This window comes from Botrytis fragariae (assembly GCF_013461495.1).
Source record: "Botrytis fragariae strain BVB16 chromosome Unknown tig00000054, whole genome shotgun sequence".
Classification (NCBI taxonomy): domain Eukaryota; kingdom Fungi; phylum Ascomycota; class Leotiomycetes; order Helotiales; family Sclerotiniaceae; genus Botrytis; species Botrytis fragariae.
The window spans coordinates 2,423,075-2,442,534 of record NW_023500993.1 but is presented as its reverse complement, the minus strand read 5'-3'; the positions used below and the strand labels follow the sequence as shown (position 1 = coordinate 2,442,534).

Genomic DNA, 19,460 nt, shown 5'->3' with positions numbered 1-19,460 from the left:
TAATGTGAAAAGAAGAGGGCAGATGGATCCCGTTCCAGTGCATCAAATTCCAAGTATTCAAAGAGCCCAGAGAATTAAATCTCGTTCTGATGGATTACAAAAATTCCCTTCAAAGGTGCGAGCTATCACCTTCTTCTACGTTCTCTGCGATTCTTGGCACGAAAAATCGCCAAACTTTCCCAAAGCTTTGAAGGGGATCGTATCTTATACTCTGAGGCCCTACCAGTTTTTTTACAAGTACAACGTATGTGAGTTCCATCGTTGGAGTCTTATTAGACCCCCTTATGAACTGAGGTTCTTGCGCAATGTTCAAAACTTACGAATCATAATACATTTACAGAGACTAAAGTGAGTTTGTGTCTTTAGTTTCGATGCAACCACTCTTGAATTTTCTAAATCAGTCTGAACGATGTCAATTTATGACATAATGATAGTTTCTTTAATCCAATGGATGAACTGGACGTGCCCGGAGAGCGAATGGACCTCTTGCAAGCTGTTGATAGATTTCCTCCTAACCCGAGCCATAGATTGTGTTTCTCACTTGTTAACACATTGCCTCTGCCCGCAGAATATCTCCCACGTTTCTCGCCAGGAAAATCGATCAATATATATGTAAACTACTCAGAACGTCTCAGAACGTTCCGTCAATGCTTCGAGAGAAGTTTGTCAAAAGTTAGCAGAATCGCCTCAACATGATAGTCATCCAGCTCCCATCTTATCAATCACATTCGAAGAAAGTCACATTAGATGAAGTGGGTTGATTCTAGATCATCTCGTAAAGTATTTCCGTTTTTATGTACCGATGAAAGATAAGAAGAGACTTGCAACTGTTAATTCATCAGGTCCTACTACGAGGGAATGGGAAACGGAATGGAGGAATGATCTAGTTCGGCAATTCAAATCAGCTCATTCGGATGCGAAGCGGAGAGAATGGCATTCAGCATCTACCATTAGTGAAATAGTGGAAAAAGATCATGATCTGTCGGTACATTATTGTTTTTAATTGAGGGAGCGATATGGACTTCCAGAGCTTCACTAGACGGATGCTATGTTGAACCAAAGTTTCTCTCGATCAACCTCGCGCTACACAGTCTCGATTACAAATGTGGAGAGTACTATTGACGTTGTGTTGAATGAGACGTGAGAATGATGAGTCAATTAGGGAGAGCACGTTGGATGATATCAGGAGACTAAGAGAGTTGGGATTGAAAGGACCAAGTGCCATAGTCTGGAAGGAGGTATAAATGGTTCTAAGGATGCGGGTTGAAGATGGGGATTGAAATGGAAATTCTGGCAATTAGAATTATTTAAGCGATTAGAATTCTATCTTTAATGGGTAGGAACCTACTGTTTTGGAAATGAAAAGTAAATTTCTTTATGGAAATACTTGAAGTCAGATGCATTACTGTTTGTAAATCACTTGAATTTGAATGTCTGGATGTAGAGTGTTAATACCATAAACTCATGATATTTGTGGCCATGAAACTTCAACTAAAGCAAGTCAGGAGGTTAAGATTTAATTATGATTTCTTGAGATGCTTTTTATTTTGAATGAGTAAAAAAATCAATTAATGAACTGCTGCAACTCTAGGTACAATAATGACATCCAAATCCTGAAAATGGAAATGGAATTGAATAACGGTTACCTACTGGTATTGCATGCTTTTGGCTTTGGAAGTAAAGCCTTTGTACTCCAGATCATGACTCCCAGGGTATCTTAAGCGACAATGCTTTACCTGCCAACGCCCCATACATATAGAGTGCTCATACATCTTCCGTACACATCTCCAAACTCCATATTATACCCAGAAACATCTATTTACCATCTCTCCCATGACTCAAGCGCCTTCAGCTCCCAAACCCTCATCCCCCCTCATCAACGAATAATCTCCCATCTCCCCTTTCCAGGTTCAAATACCAAATCCTCCAGCACAACCGTCTCCCCACTTCCCCCACTCTCCGCATACACTCTATCCCTCGCCAATCGATCATTCCTCTCACTCTCCTCGAGAAACACCTCCTCCCCCTTCTCCATTCCCTCATCGCTATCCGCACAGTCCCAATTACTCGGAAGCGCAGAATGATATTTATTCCCATTCCGTCTATCGTATTTAACACCGGGTACGCGCCTCTTAATCGTAGGATGGAACTCTTCTCCTTCCGGACGCGAAATTGCAAGTCCATCTGCGAAGGTGGCGAGGAAGTCCGAATCGATATCTACACCTTCGGGCTTTGAGATATACTGCAAATTGCCCTCTGAACCGCGCTGAGAGGGATTTCCATACATTTCTTGCTTTTGGGCCCATTTGAGAGTCGTGTTCAACTTCGCTACAGTATCGACGGGACATTCGAAACCTTGATCGTAAAGCCATTTCGTGAGATGACTTTCTTCCCTCGACTGGTGATGGATAAGTGAACCTCTTTCCTGGTCCTCCTCACAGCGTTTCTTCATCGCCAGCAAACTTTCCATCGAAACCGGTCTCCACATCCCCCGATCCTCATCGATATCTGTCTCATCCAACAAGATAGGTAACTCAGCTCCACTCCCCTGTCTGAAAATCTCTCCACTGCTATGTTGAAAACCCTCCGACGGCGGGTCATACGCCCCTGTTCCCGGAAGCGGCATTGCGAAGATCAAAATGCAGCATTTCGGACGCACACCATACACAAAGGAGCGACCGTGTCGAAATTGCCAGATCCTGCCCGCGTCGTGGGACATGAGATCGCGTTGGCGCATGGCTGCGACTTCGGTGAGACTGATTTCGATTCTCGCGAGGCTTTTTCCGTGGTTGCCCCATTTTAGGACGCGGCCGGCGTCTTTGCCATGGTGTTGCCATATCCAGGATGCTTTGTGGCCGGTTGAGGGGGATTCGAGATATCCAGACGTGCCGAAGACGGTATCGAATTGATGGATTGTCCATTCGACGGTATAGCTGTATTTTTCAAGCATATAAGCTGCCCATGTGAATTTTAGGGTTAGGAGAGCAGGACAAGAATCGGTAGGACCGATGAGATCGCATACGAGAGCGAGCCATTGGGTGCGACAGCCGCTGTTGACGGTGGGTTCGACGTGGAGATATGTGAGGTTTTGCGCCATGCGGATGATTCGGGCTGTGCGGTCGAAGGTTGGGGAGGTGGAGGGAAGACTATGGGTGTGTTAGTTTATGCTACAAAACTTTATATACCGAAATCAACGGAGATATGATGAAGTGAAAGAGAGAAAAAACATACCCATTAATAGGACCCGAAGTCGAAGTAGAGAGCGGAACTTCAACGTGTATTCTCCGAAACGTCGATGCCAACGACACAACTCTCACATCCATAAATCTGACCCCATCACTCTGAACAAAATATTTCCCCAGCCAGTGATTTTTATAACTCAAGGAAAAGGTATTGGTGTTATAAAAAATAGTTAGAGCTTCTTTATAAAGTCCCACATCTGCGCGTAATGCGGCTAGGAATCGTCGAGCCGTTCGTCGACTATCGGTTTCTTCCCATGTACCTTGAAATAAGAGACGATAAATCATATGACGGAGCTCGAGTGGAAAGGTGCGAAGAGATGTAGGAGATGTTTTTTCTTTAAAGGAAGCCATCTTTGTTGTTGTTGTGGAGAGTGTCATAACTAAGGTGGTGTGGTTGATGCAGAAAGGAAACCTTTGGTGGTTAATATATTGTATATTTCAAGGGTAGAGACAAAGGTCATTATGGGTACGGTCGGAAAGAGAATAGGCAGTCGGATCTAGTCATATGCTGAGCCAGTGACAAAATTGCTCATACTGAAACTGATAGAAATTTTTCAGAAGTGAATAAGAGAGTGAGTCAGTGTGTGTTGAGACGATAACAGTCGAGATGATAGTGAAAGATGTAGTATTAAAGAGGCTTGAATAGCCTTATGATAGGTGATAGTCAGAAGAGAATACAATCAACTCAGATCGTGTCTATATATATATTCATCCATTACTCTCTCTTGACTCATTGTGCCTTCTTGATATTCGCAACCTTTCCCTTGGAAACTTTATTATATCCTTGCCCTCTCCAAACTCTCAATAAACACCACACAATCCATAAAAAGCCCAACGAAACCACGCTAGCGGTTCCAATCTCTACCCAATTACTCTTATTCAGATCCAATACTGGAACAGTAACTGTATTCATCAATCTACCATCAGGTACGGCTACTGGCGAGACATGATAGAACATAGTTTGTGGCCCAAATAGACCATCATAACCTAAATTGACCCTATCAAAAGGGTTGCCCGAAAATTTGCTACCTTCGTCTGCTGTACACGCCCAGAAGACTGTAGGGTGGGGAGTCTCTGTAGATGTATATCCATTTGTATTGTTGGTAGGAGATAGATATCGCAAATGAAGAGGAATTTCTGCCGTGAAAGATTGGGTAGACTCAGGTGGTGCGAGTTCAAGTAAAAGAGTAGAACCCCAGATACTCATTGCATAGTCTGGAGCTTCAAGATCGACTGGGGATGTAACGTGGCGAAGAGCTTTTAGGTTCTTAGATGCAAGGAAAAGAGGATCAGATAGTTGATATTTATCGGGAAATACGGTACGAGGTAAAGTTAGATGTGTGTGTAATGAACATTCCCGGTCTGAAACAGGTGGTTCGCTGGAGCTGAGCATGAGTTGTAAAGTAGGATGTAGACCAGAGGGTTCCATGAAGGAAGAAGTGAAGAACGTGTCTGTCGTATGATGTCTCGCTGGGAAAGCGAATAATGTAGGAGATGGCTTTGAATCTTCGCCAACTACAGTTAAGAAGCCACCTAATGAGAGTTCTTCAGGCTGTAAAGGTGTTTCGACCGAAAGTATACCGACCTCTAAACGATGATTTGATGCTGTGTTTCTAACCTCAAGCTCCCAGGTTTGAGGTTCCCAAAATGCAACTATGTTCAATGCATGAGATATTGTGTCAAAATCTATATCAACATAAGATGCGTAGTCAAGACGACCGGCTCTTGAACGACACTCTTTATCTGATTTACCGCAAATCTTTTGCTGTATGTATTCAATAAATGTTGTGAGATCCTCAAGAGGTTGGTAATATTGTGTTGCGGCATTTGAAGCAAATCGTTCCACAGATAGTTTGGTAAAAGACTCCTATAATCATTTAGATAATTTATCATAGTCGTTGGCAAAATAGAGCCTACTTTAGGAGATATACAATCGAGATTTCCAAATACTTTCTTCAAAGCAGGACATAAAAGATCACTACATAGTTTTAGCATATATAATCGATGGACAACGTAAACACATACGGGCTTTTGCTATTTCGCTGTGGACTGTAAAACACGTGAAGACCTGGAGAAAGTCTTGACAATAGAGGTGAAGCTGTGTCGTATTGATTCGGACTGACCCAACGAATGTGAAGTTCATGAGATGCTTTTAATACTCCATATATCTCTTCAGGAAGCTCGCTAAAGCTAAAGGTAACTCGATCCTCTCTCGCAGCTTTCACCCGTCCTGCTGTGAGAGAGTCTTGAGAAATTTTGATATATTGGGGGTCAACTGCATCTTGAGGCTGTTGAAGGAAAGTTATTCTTTGTCGCATGATGATTGATGGAATCTGTGTGTATGTTTTGATACTTGAAGTGAGGTCTAACAAATATTGAGTTTATATACTCGAACTAGGTCTCATACATGTTGAGTTGGCAAGTGCATTCATTCATGTGATTTAATGTGTTTCGGCAGTATAGGACCCCTGCTAGGCGGTGAACGATCTTAGCGCAAGGCTGATTGATATCATAACTTACGCCACCAAAGGAAAATAAGTAACTTGCTCGTTACACTTGCCTTGAATGTATATCTATGTTGATGATCTGTCCTTTCTTACGAGGATTCACTTGATCTCGCATCGCTTGATACCGTACTTCTTTTTTTAAATACCATGAGAAACCACTTTCAAAAATAACCAGAACAATTACAGTAAAAATGCTCTTTTTACCATTTCTTTACCCGGCTCTGCTCACCCTCCTCACATTTACCCCTCTCACCACGGCTGCCTCCAAACCCAAGAATGCCATCTTACTATCAAAAGTAAAAACTCTCACTCTACGCGACAATGCTCAAACCTCCCATCGACGAGTCTCAGCTGTTCCACAGCTATCATGTAGCGGCCCTGCATGTCGACATTACAAAGTTGACGTCATGCGTTGTACCAACCAAGGATCCGATTATTCTTCCGAAGATATTCAATGGTCCTGCACTGCGAATCTTCCCGAGGAATTCAAGCTAGGAAGTACGGATGTTATATGTGAGGGATATGATAGCAAGGATGATGAATACGTGCTGAAGGGTAGTTGTGCTGTGGAATACAGGTTGTTATTGACGGAGGAGGGCGAAGCAAAGTATGGAAAGAGCTTTTGGGACGGTGGAAGTGGAGATAGCTCTGTAGAGAAGGGAATGGGTTTGTTGTTTTGGTTGATATTCGGGGGAGTTTTGGGATGGATTCTTTACTCGATGGTTCAAAATTGGAGACAAGGACCCGCTAATGGTCAAGCGGGAAGAGCTGGGGGAGGTGGAGGTTTTGGAGGATGGGGAGGAGGAGGACCCGGAGGACCAGGCGATGATGACCCCCCACCACCTTATCCAGGAACTGGAAAAAGATCTACAAGAAACTATGGTGCCACTGAACAGGCGTGGAGGCCTGGATTTTGGTCTGGTGCGGCGGCAGGTGCTGCTGGTGGTTATTTTGCAGGAAACAGAGCGAATAGACAATCAAATCAAGGGGGTAGCAGCTGGGGCGGGGGAGGTGGAAGTGGCTGGGGTGGAGGGTCTGGATCTGGAAGCTCAAGCGCAAGCTCTCCCTCTACTAATACTCGGTCAAATACTGGATTCGGCTCTACATCGAGAAGATAGTTACCTTAGCAATCTGGAGGCGCCGGGCCTCTAATTTTCCTACTTTCATACGGAGAGGGATGGTTAAAGAATCATGAGATGAAGGTTGGCGTCTTATACAGTAGAGCTATCCAAATTTTATCTCTCAGGAAAGTATCATGATTACTTTTGACTCCAGTCTCCTATCATTCATTCCATCCCGACCGCGCTAGACATACAATGCAAACTGATTGACTGCAATGAGAATTCATTTTGAAAACATAGTTATTTCTTTCTATTAGAGCTATTTCATCTGCCGACTGCAGTTTTCCCACTGCATCAATAACCAAGGGAAAGAGCATACCTCCTGCCCTGTTCAACCGATTTGCTATCTTAAAATACAAAGTCCATCGCTGTCTGCTTCTATTTCAGAAATTTCCTGATTGAAACAAGAAAAAAGGACTTCATCACATTTAATGTGAGGGCGCGAAAAAATGGTATACATGCGGACGGATTCCTTTACACTCAAGCAAAAGCCAGTCCTCGCTCAAATGTGCAGTGCGGCTCTTCGTCACACTTCCTGAAACAAAAATCATACAACTTCCCAATAACCTAAATTAAACCCCTTTCTTGAATTCGAAACCATCATATATTACATATGAGCGGTCATGACATCCAATTTGTCGAAAGGTTTAGCGCAATTAGGACACTTTCTCATACGGTTGGAGATCCGATCATCCACGCACGAATTGCAGAAGAGATGCCCACACGTCTTCAAAACAGTGTTCTTGAAATTTGCACGACAAACGGTACACAATGCAAGAGTCTATATTGTGTTAGTAAAAGATCATGATAGACAACAATGATGAAAACCTACTCTGAGCATTTCCTCCTCACCAGATTGGTTGCTCAAGCTCTTTTGTTTCCATGTATCTCGATCTTTTTGAATCTGTTCACATCGAACCCGAAGTTGTTCATTCTCTAGTTCCACCGCGTGAATTTTTTGTTTGGTACCAGAGTTCGCGGAATCCTTGGATTTAAGAAGGTTGGTCAATTCTGCTGCTTGGTTCTTTAAGCTTTCACATTTGCTTGTGGCCTCTCTACTCGATACCTCCAACTTCTTGTTCTCAGCCAGGATAGAGGCATTGGACTGTCTCATATCACTCAGTTGTTTCTCCAAATTGCTCAACAAAGTTCGATCAGATGTCTCTACATCCTTGAGTTGGGAGATTATCTCAGAACTTTTAGCGTTTTGATTCTTCAAAGTTCGAACTTCTGCGAGGCGAATATCCATATCCTTTCGGGCCGCGAAATATTTTTGGTCAGCCTTGCTCTTTTCGGCAGCCAAAACCGAAACCTTTTCTTCGAGAGCCGTGAAGTCCATTACTTTCTTGCTCGTCAGGGCCTGGACTCGCTTGTACGCGGATTGGAGGGCAGGTAATTCTTTGTTGATCGAGTCATAACCTTGTTGAAGAAGATCATACTTGACACGCAATTCTTCGAGGTTTAATGAATCTATCTCCGGTCCTGGTGTGGGTTGGCATGATTGCTCGGCGATTTGTCTCAGACGTTCAACTTCAAGTTCGAGAGATGTGATACGATCATCCTTTGCTCCAACCAATTCTTTCAAATGCTCGATACCTGCATCATCCTGGTCCTGTTTGGCCTTTCGCACGCTAAGATCAGCAAGTAACTCATCTCGGGCAGAGCGAATTCTCGTCAAATCGGCATCCAGGCGTTGAAGTTGACTTTCTAGTTCACCAGTGGTCGTTTCGGCTTCGTTCTCTATTTGTATACGATATGCAGTCCGTTCGGCTTGTAATTTCTCGGCCTCCTCTCGCAATTGTATATTAGTGGCTTCGAGGTGATTGATACGTTTGATAACATCCTCATGTTGAATACGGAATTGTTTGAAAAGCTCAGTCCGAGCATAGTCGTCGTCCGAGGGTGCTTGCTTGATACTGGCCGCGGTAATTTGTTCTGTTAGTGATTTATTCTCCGCAGCCATGGCTTCGAGTTGCTCCTTTTGCTTCTCGACAACGGCTTGTGCCTCTTTATATGCTGATTGATTAGCTTCCTTGTCTTCTGTTATACCATTCGTCATTTCAGTGTCCACGCCATTTTCGACTTTCGCGCCATTAGCAGTACTGTGAAATAATGCCTTAGCCTCTTCTTTTCGAACTGTATCACTCCTCAGCCTATCTAAACGTTTTTCGGCTTTGACATAACGCAGCGATGCCAATTCGAGAAGCTCATTCAGTTCTTCTTTCTCGTTGCGGAGTCTGTCTACTGTGACGAGATATTCTTTCTGAGAAGCAAGCATTTTTGTAACCTTTGCTTGAAGGTCTTGCAAGTCTGTCGAGGGTTTGCCATGAGCAGCTGCAACTGCAGTAAATATTTTATGTAATTTTGATTTTATTTCTCTGCCTTTTGATGCCAGATGATCCGAGAAGGCTTTGATACCATGAAATTGTAAAGAGGTCGAGAAGGATACTATCATGCGTCAGCATTAGTTGAAACTACAGCCTGCAAATAACAAACTTTCTGGCTTTTCCGCATTTGGAATGTCATTTTCTGCGAGCAGTGTCACTTCTTCTAATAACTGTTACCCGTAATCAGTTTCGTGTCCCAAATGACTGATAAGGGGCTTATCGTACCTGTGTCCACCAAGCATCAATGATTCTCAGATGATCATCGTGATCTGTAGACTTCTTTTGTATTGTCTTTAATTGTGATTCCAAAGTTGCCTTCTCTCGTTTGTACTCGAGCATTTGTCGATAGATCGCATCTTTTTGGTATTTCTATAACGTGACATATCAGCCTGCCATTCCAGCCAGTTTATTCCTTATTCGTGAAAGGGAAGGTGTATTGACTACATTGATGCGATGTATTGTGGGAGTGCGGGTATGGGCGTGAAGGTATGCAGGCTATCCATGCTGTTCACAGCAAGCTGCGCATTAGCAACAGCCACACAGATTTCAAGAGCAATCCCTAGACTCTTGTATGACGTTGATAGATGAGAGAATCCGACAAAATATTGATGAAGGGCGTTTATGTGAAAGGAGATATATCATGAGACTGATTACATACCTCGATATCTTCAGACCAAGGCGCGGTATTCTCAGAATCTGCAGAGGCCTTTCCAGCACCGTTGGTAGCTTGTCTCTTGGTAGGGGGTGCGAGATCATCAGTACTTTGGCCAGCTGCCCTCTTCCTGTCCTCCATCTTGATGAAGGAAGGGAGAGATGGAGCTGATGCGGCGACAGGCGTCATCAGATTGAAGAAGGTGAATGGTTCATAAGATCAAACACGATAGCGGATTCGACCAGATATGGGTATAGCGCAATAATAGGTAGTATCGAATGTTTCCAGATGTGTGGTTTGATTGACCTTGTATCGTCGTTACGGGTTGTAAAGTTGAGAAAGTAAATGGAGGTAAAGGCGAAAGAAGTGAGAAGTTGCAAGCCGCCAATTCCAAAATGGACTAGCGTCAAAATTTAGTCAGAGCGGGAACCGGCTCCAGGTCAATGGAAATAATTATTTCAACCACACTCAGCATACCTAGGGATACCTTCAAAGGATTCCCATTGTTCATTCAAAGAGAAGGCCATATTTAATTTCTTACCTATAATACTTTTTCGACATATGAGCAATCAGTACCTTTGAAAGACAAACAAAATTATACCGCGACTCGAGCTACATCCTTTGGATCTCGCCCATCGGGCGCAATAAATTTCGTCAAAATGTCTTCCATGCTTAGAAAGGGTGGAAAGTCGTTCAAACCAAGTGCTCGCCCTCGACCAAATCCTACCAGACCATCTTCGTCGCAACCTGCAGCAAGACCAAGTTCCGAAACTCAATCACAAGCACCAGTATCTGCGACTCAACCATCCATCCCTACACCCACATTAACTGGAGATGTTGTGGAGAGAGAACCATCCCAAACTACAATTTCGGAACCAATTCAAGTCACCCCTCAATTACAACATGCTCCGCCAGTTCAACCTCACATACCAATCACCATCTCGAACGATGACACTTCCGCGACCATTAATAATACGGCCAAAAGAAAAGTTAGAGAAGATGATGTCGAAGGCACGCTTCAAGTGGAGCAACCACTTACAAAAGCCCGAAAATTGACCCCTCCCTCGGATGAGGTACAACATTCCGGAACCAATGCGCCATTACAAACCGTCCCAACTGCGTCTACGACTGTACCCAAAGAAGTGCCGGCACCTTCAAATAACCAAATTTTAGCGAAGCCAAGTCGCAATGAACAGGAAGTTGTAGACGGCGAAGAATTTCCTCCAATTAGCAATATAACTACGAATAATGCTACAACCGCAAAAGCTATTCCAGCAAAACAACGTCAACCTTCGAATAATTCTACACCTGCAATTTCTACAGAAGTCCCACGAATAAATACCACAACCGACAGAATACGAGCACCTACGTCTATTCCCACACAAGTAATCGATGGAAATTCACAAACCCCACCTGCATCATTTGAGGATGCCGATTTATCTGGAATGGGGGCGGGTGAGGCGAGTCAGACATCTCATCTGGTCTCTACAGTAACTCCAACTTCCGAAGAGACACCTACTCCTGTCGACGGAGAAGCAATGCCAGCTCTCAAAAAGCCGAGGAAGAAGGCAGCGCCAAGGAAGAAGAAGGTTCAGGTCGAAGATGGCGACGAAGCTAGAACTGAAGTCGAAATTCAATTAAATAGGCCCCGTAAGACTGGAGGATCGACTCGAGAACGCAGGAACAAAGACGGCGAGGCACCAAAGAAGAGAAGAGATCGAGAAGGCACTCCAGAGGATGCGGAAAATGAAGTCATCGAACCTACGGTAATGAAAATGGCAGATCTTTGTAAAGATATTCGGATTGGCAAGAAGTTCAGTAGACATGACGAACTCAAGCTTAGGCATGCCCGAAAGAAGATTGATGCGCAATTGGACGAGCGTCCCGAACTTGCAGGTCTAATCAATAATGCGCCATCTGAGAATAATGCTGAGCCTGTTGAAGCGCCAGCTGCTGTCCTAAACAATAACGGGTTACAAATGCGAGTTATAGACGGACAAATTGTACTGGATGACCAATCTATGCAAGTTGATCGACATAGGCAAGCACGAAATCCGGGTCAAGTGCTGGAAGAAATAGAAGAAAACGAATTCACAAGAGTGGTGAATTCCGGACAATATATGAAGCGTTCCGCAGCTGTACGATGGGATTCAACTTCGAACGAATTGTTCTATCAGGGTCTTCGACAATTTGGTACAGCATTTGAAATGATTGCTGCGATGTTCCCAGACCGCAATAGAAGACAAATAAAATTGAAATTTGTACGAGAAGAACGCCAGAATCCAGCTAAAGTCGATCGAGCTCTCAAAGGAAAGACAGACGAGATTGATTTCGAAGAGTACACTCAGCTTACAGGTCAAAAATTCGAGGATTCAGAAGAAATCAAAGCGGAACAACAGCGACTCGAAGATGAGCACAATGCGGAACAAGAAAAAGTTGAAGCTGCCAAAGCGGCGGCTGACAAGAGAAAGAAGGAAGCTATTTCCAAGGCTGGAAGAAGAGGCAACGGCGGCGCTAGCGATGGTGAAGATGGACCAGAGTCACAAAAGGAGAATGCCGGTGCTGCTTTGGTCGGAATGGGAAGGAAAAAACCAGCCAAGTCTAAGAAGTCTAATAAAGCCTCTATGCAAGGTGGTGGAGAGGAGATAGAAATTCTTGGTGAAGTATAATGGGCTGGGTTAAGGTCGATTGGGTGTTTGAAGGATTAGATCAAGGACTGGATGTTCGATTTGCTTTCTGTATTCACGATAAATGAATGGCTGGATGGAGTTTGTTTGGTTCTTATACCCGATTTGCATGATCATGCAAACTATAGAAGGAGAGGTCCTTCGGTCATAGGTCTATGGGATAGATCGGATCACAATCACTTTATAAAATTGAATCAATGAATCAATGAAGCAACGAAGCAACGAAACAATGAAGACTGTTTTGCCAAAATTTCGCAATTCATAGTTGACTCTGAAGTAGCCGTATTGTCTATGCCATCCATTTACTTTGAGTACCACGTAAACCACCCACTAAGTGAACCCAAAAAATCCATTTCCCTACCCCCCAATCCTCTCAGAACCCAATCTCCCCCAAAATCTTACTCCTTCTTAATCAATTCCTCAAAGAGCGGCTTCAAAACCAACGCACTCTCCTTAGGTTCTCGTCTCTGACCCCCCTCATAATCCACATACGTAACTCCAAATCTGGTCTCGTAGCCCTCGGCCCACTCAAAATTATCCATCAAACTCCATCCCAAGTAGCCGCGTACATCGGCGCCCTTTTCGACCGCGGATGCCATGGCGCGGATGTAGTCGCGGAAATAGTCGGCGCGGAATGTGTCTTTCAGGATGTCGGGGTAGGGAATATCGTTTTCGCGGAGAAGGGAGGTGCCGTTTTCGGTTATGTAGACTGAGAGGGGAATGGGTTAGTGGGGGGAGGGATGAGAGGGGAATGGCTTATTTGAGACGGGTGGAAGGAGAAGAGAGGGGGGAGGCTTACTAGTAGGGAACCCATATCTCTTTGAAATCCACAAGATCAAATCATGGAAACCCTGGGGATTAGGTCTCAACCAAACACTCTGGGTCTCTGGACCGATATTATCCCCCTGCTTGTTCTCGAACAGCAATTCCAAATTTCCCAAGAAATCATTTTCTTCCGGCTCCGTAGTCTTATGTCTGATGTAATTAGCAGTGTAGTGGTTCATGCCGTAGAAATCATTCGAGCCTTTCACCAAGGCGATTTCGTCGTCGGTGAAAGTAGGGAGACGATCACCGAGTTGGGCGCGCATGGAGTCGGGATATTTTCCGTGGTAGATGGGGTCTGCAAACCAGGAAATGCTGAATTCGAGTTTGCGTTCGGCAGCTTCGACGTCCTTGGGGTCGGAAGCATCCCAGGGGTAGACGCCATCACCTGGGGGAGAGTTAGTATAGCATTGGAGGGGGGTGAGGTGGATTAGTTGTGGAGATATATGTACCATTGAGAGTAATTCCGATTTGTCCACCATCTTTAGCTTTGAACTCTTCCCGGTAGATCTTAACGGCTGCACCGTGGGCTATGAGAAGATTGTGTCCTACTGTCCATGGCTCTCTGCTACTATCTCCCACATCACTCTTTGATCTATCGCTCGTATGTCCGGGAGCAAACAATCCCGTGCTGTATCCCAAGATAGAAGAACACCACGGTTCATTAAACGTGATCCAATTCTTAACTTGTGGAATTGCCTCGAACAATACTCTTGCATAGTGAGCATAGTCCTTAACAAACTCTTCTTTGTTCAACAACCCCCCGTATCTTTTATCCAGGTTATCTGGTAAATCCCAATGGAACAGCGTTACGAAAGGGGTGATTCCCTCTTTGAGCAAATCATCCACCAACTTGGTGTAATAAGCGATACCCTTCTTATTTACCGGATCATTGCGACCACCTAGGGGAATGATACGAGACCAGGAGATAGAGAACCGATAGGCTTTCGCGCCGGTGAGTTTGAGAAGCGCAATGTCTTCGGGGACTCGATGGTAGGAGTCACATGCTACGTCTCCGGAACTACCATCGGCAATTTTGCCGGGGATTTTGCAAAAGGTATCCCAGATAGAAGGGCCACGACCATCTTCTTCAGGTGCTCCTTCGATTTGGTAACTAGTGTGGTGTTAATATGAGACATTGGTGTTGACCAAGGCAACATACCTCGCAGTAGCGAAGCCCCATGTGAAATCTTTGGGTAGAACTGCTTTACCCATGTTGTTCTCTTTTGAAATTCGATAAAATTCTGGTAAAGACAAAAGATACTAAGTACTTCTAGTATCAAAATATAGAATTAGTTGTTGTGAGAAGGGGATCTACTCGCATATAAGTAGAAATAGAGCGGCTAATTGTAAATTAGTATTGTGTCATAACAATCAAACGGAACTAACTCGTATCCCACCCCTCGGACCGTACAGACCGTGATATAATCATTTCCTAATCGAGTGACTTTGATATCTTCCGCCCCACCAGATTATGGCGGGGTAGTAAATGTTTGAACCGGTTAGACGGGACGAAATTCCGGCTGAATTCAATTGATCCAGTTCACGGGATTTGGTGTCGTTTTCGTGCCTGTGATTAGCTCGTGTATACACACACACAGATGAATCTCGGATGTCAAGCGGATAGATGTGATAAAAACATCATAATTGATTGCAAAGAGCTATTTGCATTTCTTGGTATGGTAATCTTACATGTACAGTATTGGCACAGCCCATTATTTCATTTGTTAACAAATCCCCGAACTCCCGTTTGACATGAGAAGATAACTCTTCCGAGATTGTTGTAAGGATCGGCAACCTTGTTGTGAACTTACAAAGCTCTCTTGTGTTGTGTCCATCCCAAACCCAAATCTCCATAAACGACATCGTTTCTTGACCATAATCCACGATACTAACCAAACTCGAACCCATACGATCGTAATTTAGTATTTCACCCCAGAGGCGTTAACTTGCAGATGCTATCCCATCTATTGTAGCCCCTCCATGCGAGAGCCTTCACCTGGACTCGTAGCATCCAACTTTCTCTTCCCAGTTATAGGTAGCTGCACATCGTCATCTTCACCAGTCCACTCTACAATCTCCCATTCTACTTTGATTCGACCATCGTCGGCAGTTCTCCTGCCTCTGCTTGTTTTCATTTTTCCTAGTCGACTTCCTTCAACCAATGTCTCAAACCATGGTAGACCTTGTTCTCCTCTGCCGTCGTTCTCAGTGTGTGGTATGACAGTCTCGATAGTTTGTTTATCATTCTGTGCATCTTCGAGTGCTTCTTTGGGAAGTAAACCCAATTCTTCGAGATCTCGCAGATCCGAAGAAGCCAATGATCCCAAAGTCAACGAAATATAATCAGCATGGTCTGCCGGTTCTTCCGTCCAAAAGGAGAGGGGTGTTCCACAAAAGCCACAGAAATGTCGTTTCGCATGTTGTTCGGATGGAGGGGTATAAGATCGTCGAATTGTGTTGTGTGATTCATCATCGAAGAAGGCATACGTCGTTGAGTGATACCAAGCTAATGGCACACGAAGCCATGCTGAGAGGGGAGCAGCTTGTGATCGTCCTGGTTGCATGGTATTAGCAATCGCCTTTTTGGTAATGTAAGGAAGGGAACATTTTCAATCTACTTACGATGAACATTACTGCTATCGAAAAAGACTTGTGCGCCATCTGCTGAGTTTTGCGGGATTTGGATGGTGTATTTGTTGCGACCACAAGAACAGCCACCGTTAAGCTCACTCATGCTGCCGAAACTGAAGCTACCCAGCCAGGTAAGGACTTAAATTAGAAATTTGGATTAGTCGTCGGCGGTCTTGATCAGTTATTTAAAAATTGTATATTAATGAAGACGTTGCTTTTTATTGTATCAAGAAGAAGGAAGTTTAATCTGTTGTCCCGTGAATTTTAGAGTTGTATTAAAATTATGAAATATAATTGGTTTGTTGTTGGAAACATCTAGATTATTCGCAATGTTTCCTTCCCTCACTTCACCACCTAACTCTATGACATCGCTATGCAAGGTTTCTCCACAACAATCACACATCACAACGACAACGACAACATTGACAACAACATGAATACTCGATTGTGTGGTAAGATCTTTCCTGCTGTGTTCGTATTGTGAAATTTCTCTATTTACAAAATCGATTATGGATAAAGAACGTCATGTGGAAACAATATCGAATCTCACGTGAATTTCTAGACCACATGTCTTACAACATTCATTTACTGTCTTAACCATCGATACCCACATGCTTGCTAAACTCCCATCAAGATTCAACGCCCCGATCAAAACACCAATCTGCATTTGTTGATTCGCGCACTTCTGTGGATACGCCTGCGGGTAAAAAAAAATGTAGCAGCAGTGTCAACCAAACAGCCTCAAAGTTATCCGCGGCGGGTTCTCAAATCCAAATCAATGATGTCGTCGGTTATCAGCTCGATCGCCGTCACATGATTCGAGATTTCTACCGTTGAAGGTTCGTCAGAGTCTTGAAATACCTGAAGCTGTTGATACATCTCCATTAGGTCTTTGCGCTGGGATGCCGAGCTTTCTGTCCTTCGGTGGGCTCGATTAGCAGCAAGGATATTCGAAAGCCGAATCTCAATAGGATCAAAGTACCGACGGCGGTCTAGATAATAGCTATGTAGTTCTCTGAATACTCTTCTAGTCATTTCCAGGCAGTCTAACGGGATATACTCAAGCTTGAAGAGAGATTCGTCTGCTATGATGTTGCCATAATGGGCTGCCAGATTCGCCTCGTCTCGCAGCTCGTGGTTGAGCTCAGGGCGATCCCTTTTATTGATGACGAACTCTTTGGCTTGCTCGAGGAATCTCAATCTAACAGCGGCACCCACCAAAACCAGCGGTTTTTTAAGAGAGAGATCTTGCACCAGCTACTTAACCTTCAATTGAAGATTCGCTTTCTCCTCCTCAATCCCATTAATCTGAGCTTGAAGTCTCATGTTTTCTTCCTTAGCTTCGAAGTAGTCCTTTGCATCTACTGCAAGCTCCAGCTGGTGTATGAGACTGTGTTTCGATCTTTGGTGCATGACGCATTTTTCCGTCTCGTAATCCAGTTCATGCAACAATCTTGTGTTGTCCTGCTTGAGCGTGGACTTCGTCTCGGAAAGAACTGTTATCTCCGTCCTCAATTGAGCATTCTCCTTATCATTCTCAGATAGCTGTCTGCAAAGTTCATTTAATTCCTCCGCGTGTTGATTTTTCTGGGGTTTCAGTTCTTGTTCTTGTTCTTGTTCTTTAAGCTGCTGGGCAACACTACTCTTGAGTGCCTTCACTTCTTGTCAAATGGCAGCAAATTTTCCTGCTGCCGTCTGAACACGGAGATATTTTGCAGCGACTTCGCGGTTGGAAGGATCGAGTTTCTGCTCTAACTCGGCGAACAATGTATCTGTTTTCTGCCATGCCATTGTCATTGTTGCAACAATCTCTGAGCCGGAGTCATCGCGAGTTTGGCTGTGACTCGCGTTAAGTCCGGAACCAGGAGTCTTGGCAGTGAAATTCCTCTTAATCTCACGCTCAACATTTGATTGGAAGGGCAGCATATTTGAAAGCTCATTGACATGCTACGACGTCTATTGGAGTCGCTCGGGTGTTGCCGAATATGACCTAACGAGTGACTATCGAGGTACTTGATTTGTTTCCCACGATATCTGGATCGAGTTTTTATGAATATCAAGAACAATATGTTCAAGAAAGAAGCTCCGTGTAAATCGCAGTATCAAGGATCATGAAATACTGTGTATTACAAAGAAGGAATAGATGTTACAGACAACATCTTATAAACAAGAGGGAATCTACCCTACGGCTGCTAGTACAGAACTTGAAGAAAACTAGTACCTGCGTATATGTTGGTATGGTACTATCAGTCAAGCTCCATCTTCAGATTCTCGTCTAATTGTTCGCTTGGTTCAAAGTCACCCCTTTCTCCCTGCTTCAACTGCTAAGGTGCCTAGATAGAGTGGTAAAGTACACTATTTGGTAAGATACATATGTATGTTTCGTTACATATCATCAATCGAATCACAGTCAGATCATTATGTATGTATCGGTGATTATCACTTAGCTCTTCAGGCATTTTATTCAGCTAGTCTCTGATTCTATGTTCTGTTCTACTTTTATCTCGTCACTCTCACGACTTAGTCCTCATAGAATACCAATGCACCCTAGCCCCATTTCTTCCAAGGAAAGTCAGGTAGGCCTTCATGGACTAGTTATAATTGAATCTTGTGGCCCTGTGGTGAAGCTGAATATTGAGCAAACAGCCAGTAATGCGATATTTTTGCCGTACGAAACTTCTGAACTTGGAGTTCACAACAGCTGTCATAAACCATACAACAGTTTACCTAGAATTCCTACACTCAATCTCAGGCTAAGTTGTTCGAACAGTATTCCTAAATTGAATGAGCGGGACAATCAAATGATCACGTGAGGTCTGGGATAGAGGGGGGGAAAGCGGAGTACCTTATGCGGATATGGTGATGGAGACCTGAGGTCGTGAAGCAACAATTGAAGTATGCGGATATTGTGGTGTTATCAAGATTAGCTGCTGTCTCTTTTATTTGAAATAGATGCTAAGAATAGCAAGATATTACGATCTGATCATCTGAGGACTTATCAAGAGAAACGGAGAGTATCTTGGAGTTGATGAAGAATGCACAGATTCCACAAATAGTATCTTTCGAAGTATTTATAAGATCCACCCTGATGCAAAATATCTGGCGTTACCTCTATCCACGAACATCTCTGTTCAATATAAAATCTTTCCTTATTCGCAATGACAGTTTTATTTCATAGTATCTACTCTGACATATATACATAAATCCTGTAGCACAATCCCGTCCCAAACGCAAACATCATCCTCGATCATCCTGGAAGTAGAGTTGCATGTTCATGATTGCCCTGGTCATACTCCATACAAGAGTTGTTGATCAATCACCCAGGGTTTCTCCACCCATATCATCATGCGTATCACCTGATCAATCCTAGCTTAAGTCTTGTGTTTTAACTCTACATATTCCGTCCCG

General features: G+C 43.8%; 8 protein-coding genes across 8 annotated transcripts; 2 read left to right on the top strand and 6 right to left on the bottom strand.

Annotated features, from left to right (window-relative positions):
* Positions 1–1,876: 1,876 nt before the first annotated feature.
* On the bottom strand, positions 1,877–3,620 carry Bfra_005457 (uncharacterized protein; the record flags this gene model as incomplete). The annotated part of the gene is made up of 2 exons (XM_037335841.1): positions 1,877–3,146; positions 3,232–3,620. The coding sequence occupies 2 exons, from the start codon at positions 3,618–3,620 to the stop codon at positions 1,877–1,879; spliced, it is 1,659 nt and encodes a 552-aa protein (XP_037192936.1).
* A 352-nt stretch (positions 3,621–3,972) lies between these two features.
* On the bottom strand, positions 3,973–5,898 carry Bfra_005456 (putative protein pbn1 protein; the record flags this gene model as incomplete). The annotated part of the gene is made up of 4 exons (XM_037335840.1): positions 3,973–5,109; positions 5,160–5,220; positions 5,268–5,607; positions 5,853–5,898. The coding sequence occupies 4 exons, from the start codon at positions 5,896–5,898 to the stop codon at positions 3,973–3,975; spliced, it is 1,584 nt and encodes a 527-aa protein (XP_037192935.1).
* A 42-nt stretch (positions 5,899–5,940) lies between these two features.
* Positions 5,941–6,867, top strand: Bfra_005455 (putative duf1183 domain protein; the record flags this gene model as incomplete). Its single annotated transcript, XM_037335839.1, has 1 exon — positions 5,941–6,867. The coding sequence occupies one exon, from the start codon at positions 5,941–5,943 to the stop codon at positions 6,865–6,867; it is 927 nt and encodes a 308-aa protein (XP_037192934.1).
* A 610-nt stretch (positions 6,868–7,477) lies between these two features.
* On the bottom strand, positions 7,478–10,098 carry Bfra_005454 (putative e3 ubiquitin-protein ligase bre1 protein; the record flags this gene model as incomplete). Its single annotated transcript, XM_037335838.1, has 5 exons — positions 7,478–7,651; positions 7,703–9,318; positions 9,367–9,427; positions 9,483–9,626; positions 9,916–10,098. 5 exons carry the CDS (start codon positions 10,096–10,098, stop codon positions 7,478–7,480), a joined length of 2,178 nt encoding a protein of 725 aa, XP_037192933.1.
* Positions 10,099–10,568: 470 nt separating this feature from the next.
* Bfra_005453 (putative transcription factor tfiiib component protein) lies at positions 10,569–12,578 on the top strand (the record flags this gene model as incomplete). The annotated part of the gene is made up of 1 exon (XM_037335837.1): positions 10,569–12,578. One exon carries the CDS (start codon positions 10,569–10,571, stop codon positions 12,576–12,578), a length of 2,010 nt encoding a protein of 669 aa, XP_037192932.1.
* Positions 12,579–12,994: 416 nt separating this feature from the next.
* Bfra_005452 (putative glycoside hydrolase family 1 protein) lies at positions 12,995–14,809 on the bottom strand (the record flags this gene model as incomplete). The annotated part of the gene is made up of 4 exons (XM_037335836.1): positions 14,581–14,809; positions 13,871–14,532; positions 13,396–13,806; positions 12,995–13,305 (listed from the first exon to the last, which is right to left on the bottom strand). Exons 1-4 carry the CDS (start codon positions 14,631–14,633, stop codon positions 12,995–12,997), a joined length of 1,437 nt encoding a protein of 478 aa, XP_037192931.1. The 5' UTR covers positions 14,634–14,809.
* A 576-nt stretch (positions 14,810–15,385) lies between these two features.
* Bfra_005451 (uncharacterized protein) lies at positions 15,386–16,155 on the bottom strand (the record flags this gene model as incomplete). Its single annotated transcript, XM_037335835.1, has 2 exons — positions 15,386–15,975; positions 16,044–16,155. The coding sequence occupies 2 exons, from the start codon at positions 16,153–16,155 to the stop codon at positions 15,386–15,388; spliced, it is 702 nt and encodes a 233-aa protein (XP_037192930.1).
* A 644-nt stretch (positions 16,156–16,799) lies between these two features.
* On the bottom strand, positions 16,800–17,978 carry Bfra_005450ia (uncharacterized protein; the record flags this gene model as incomplete). Its single annotated transcript, XM_037335834.1, has 3 exons — positions 16,800–17,253; positions 17,314–17,705; positions 17,754–17,978. 3 exons carry the CDS (start codon positions 17,976–17,978, stop codon positions 16,800–16,802), a joined length of 1,071 nt encoding a protein of 356 aa, XP_037192929.1.
* Between the last annotated feature and the right edge of the window lie 1,482 nt (positions 17,979–19,460).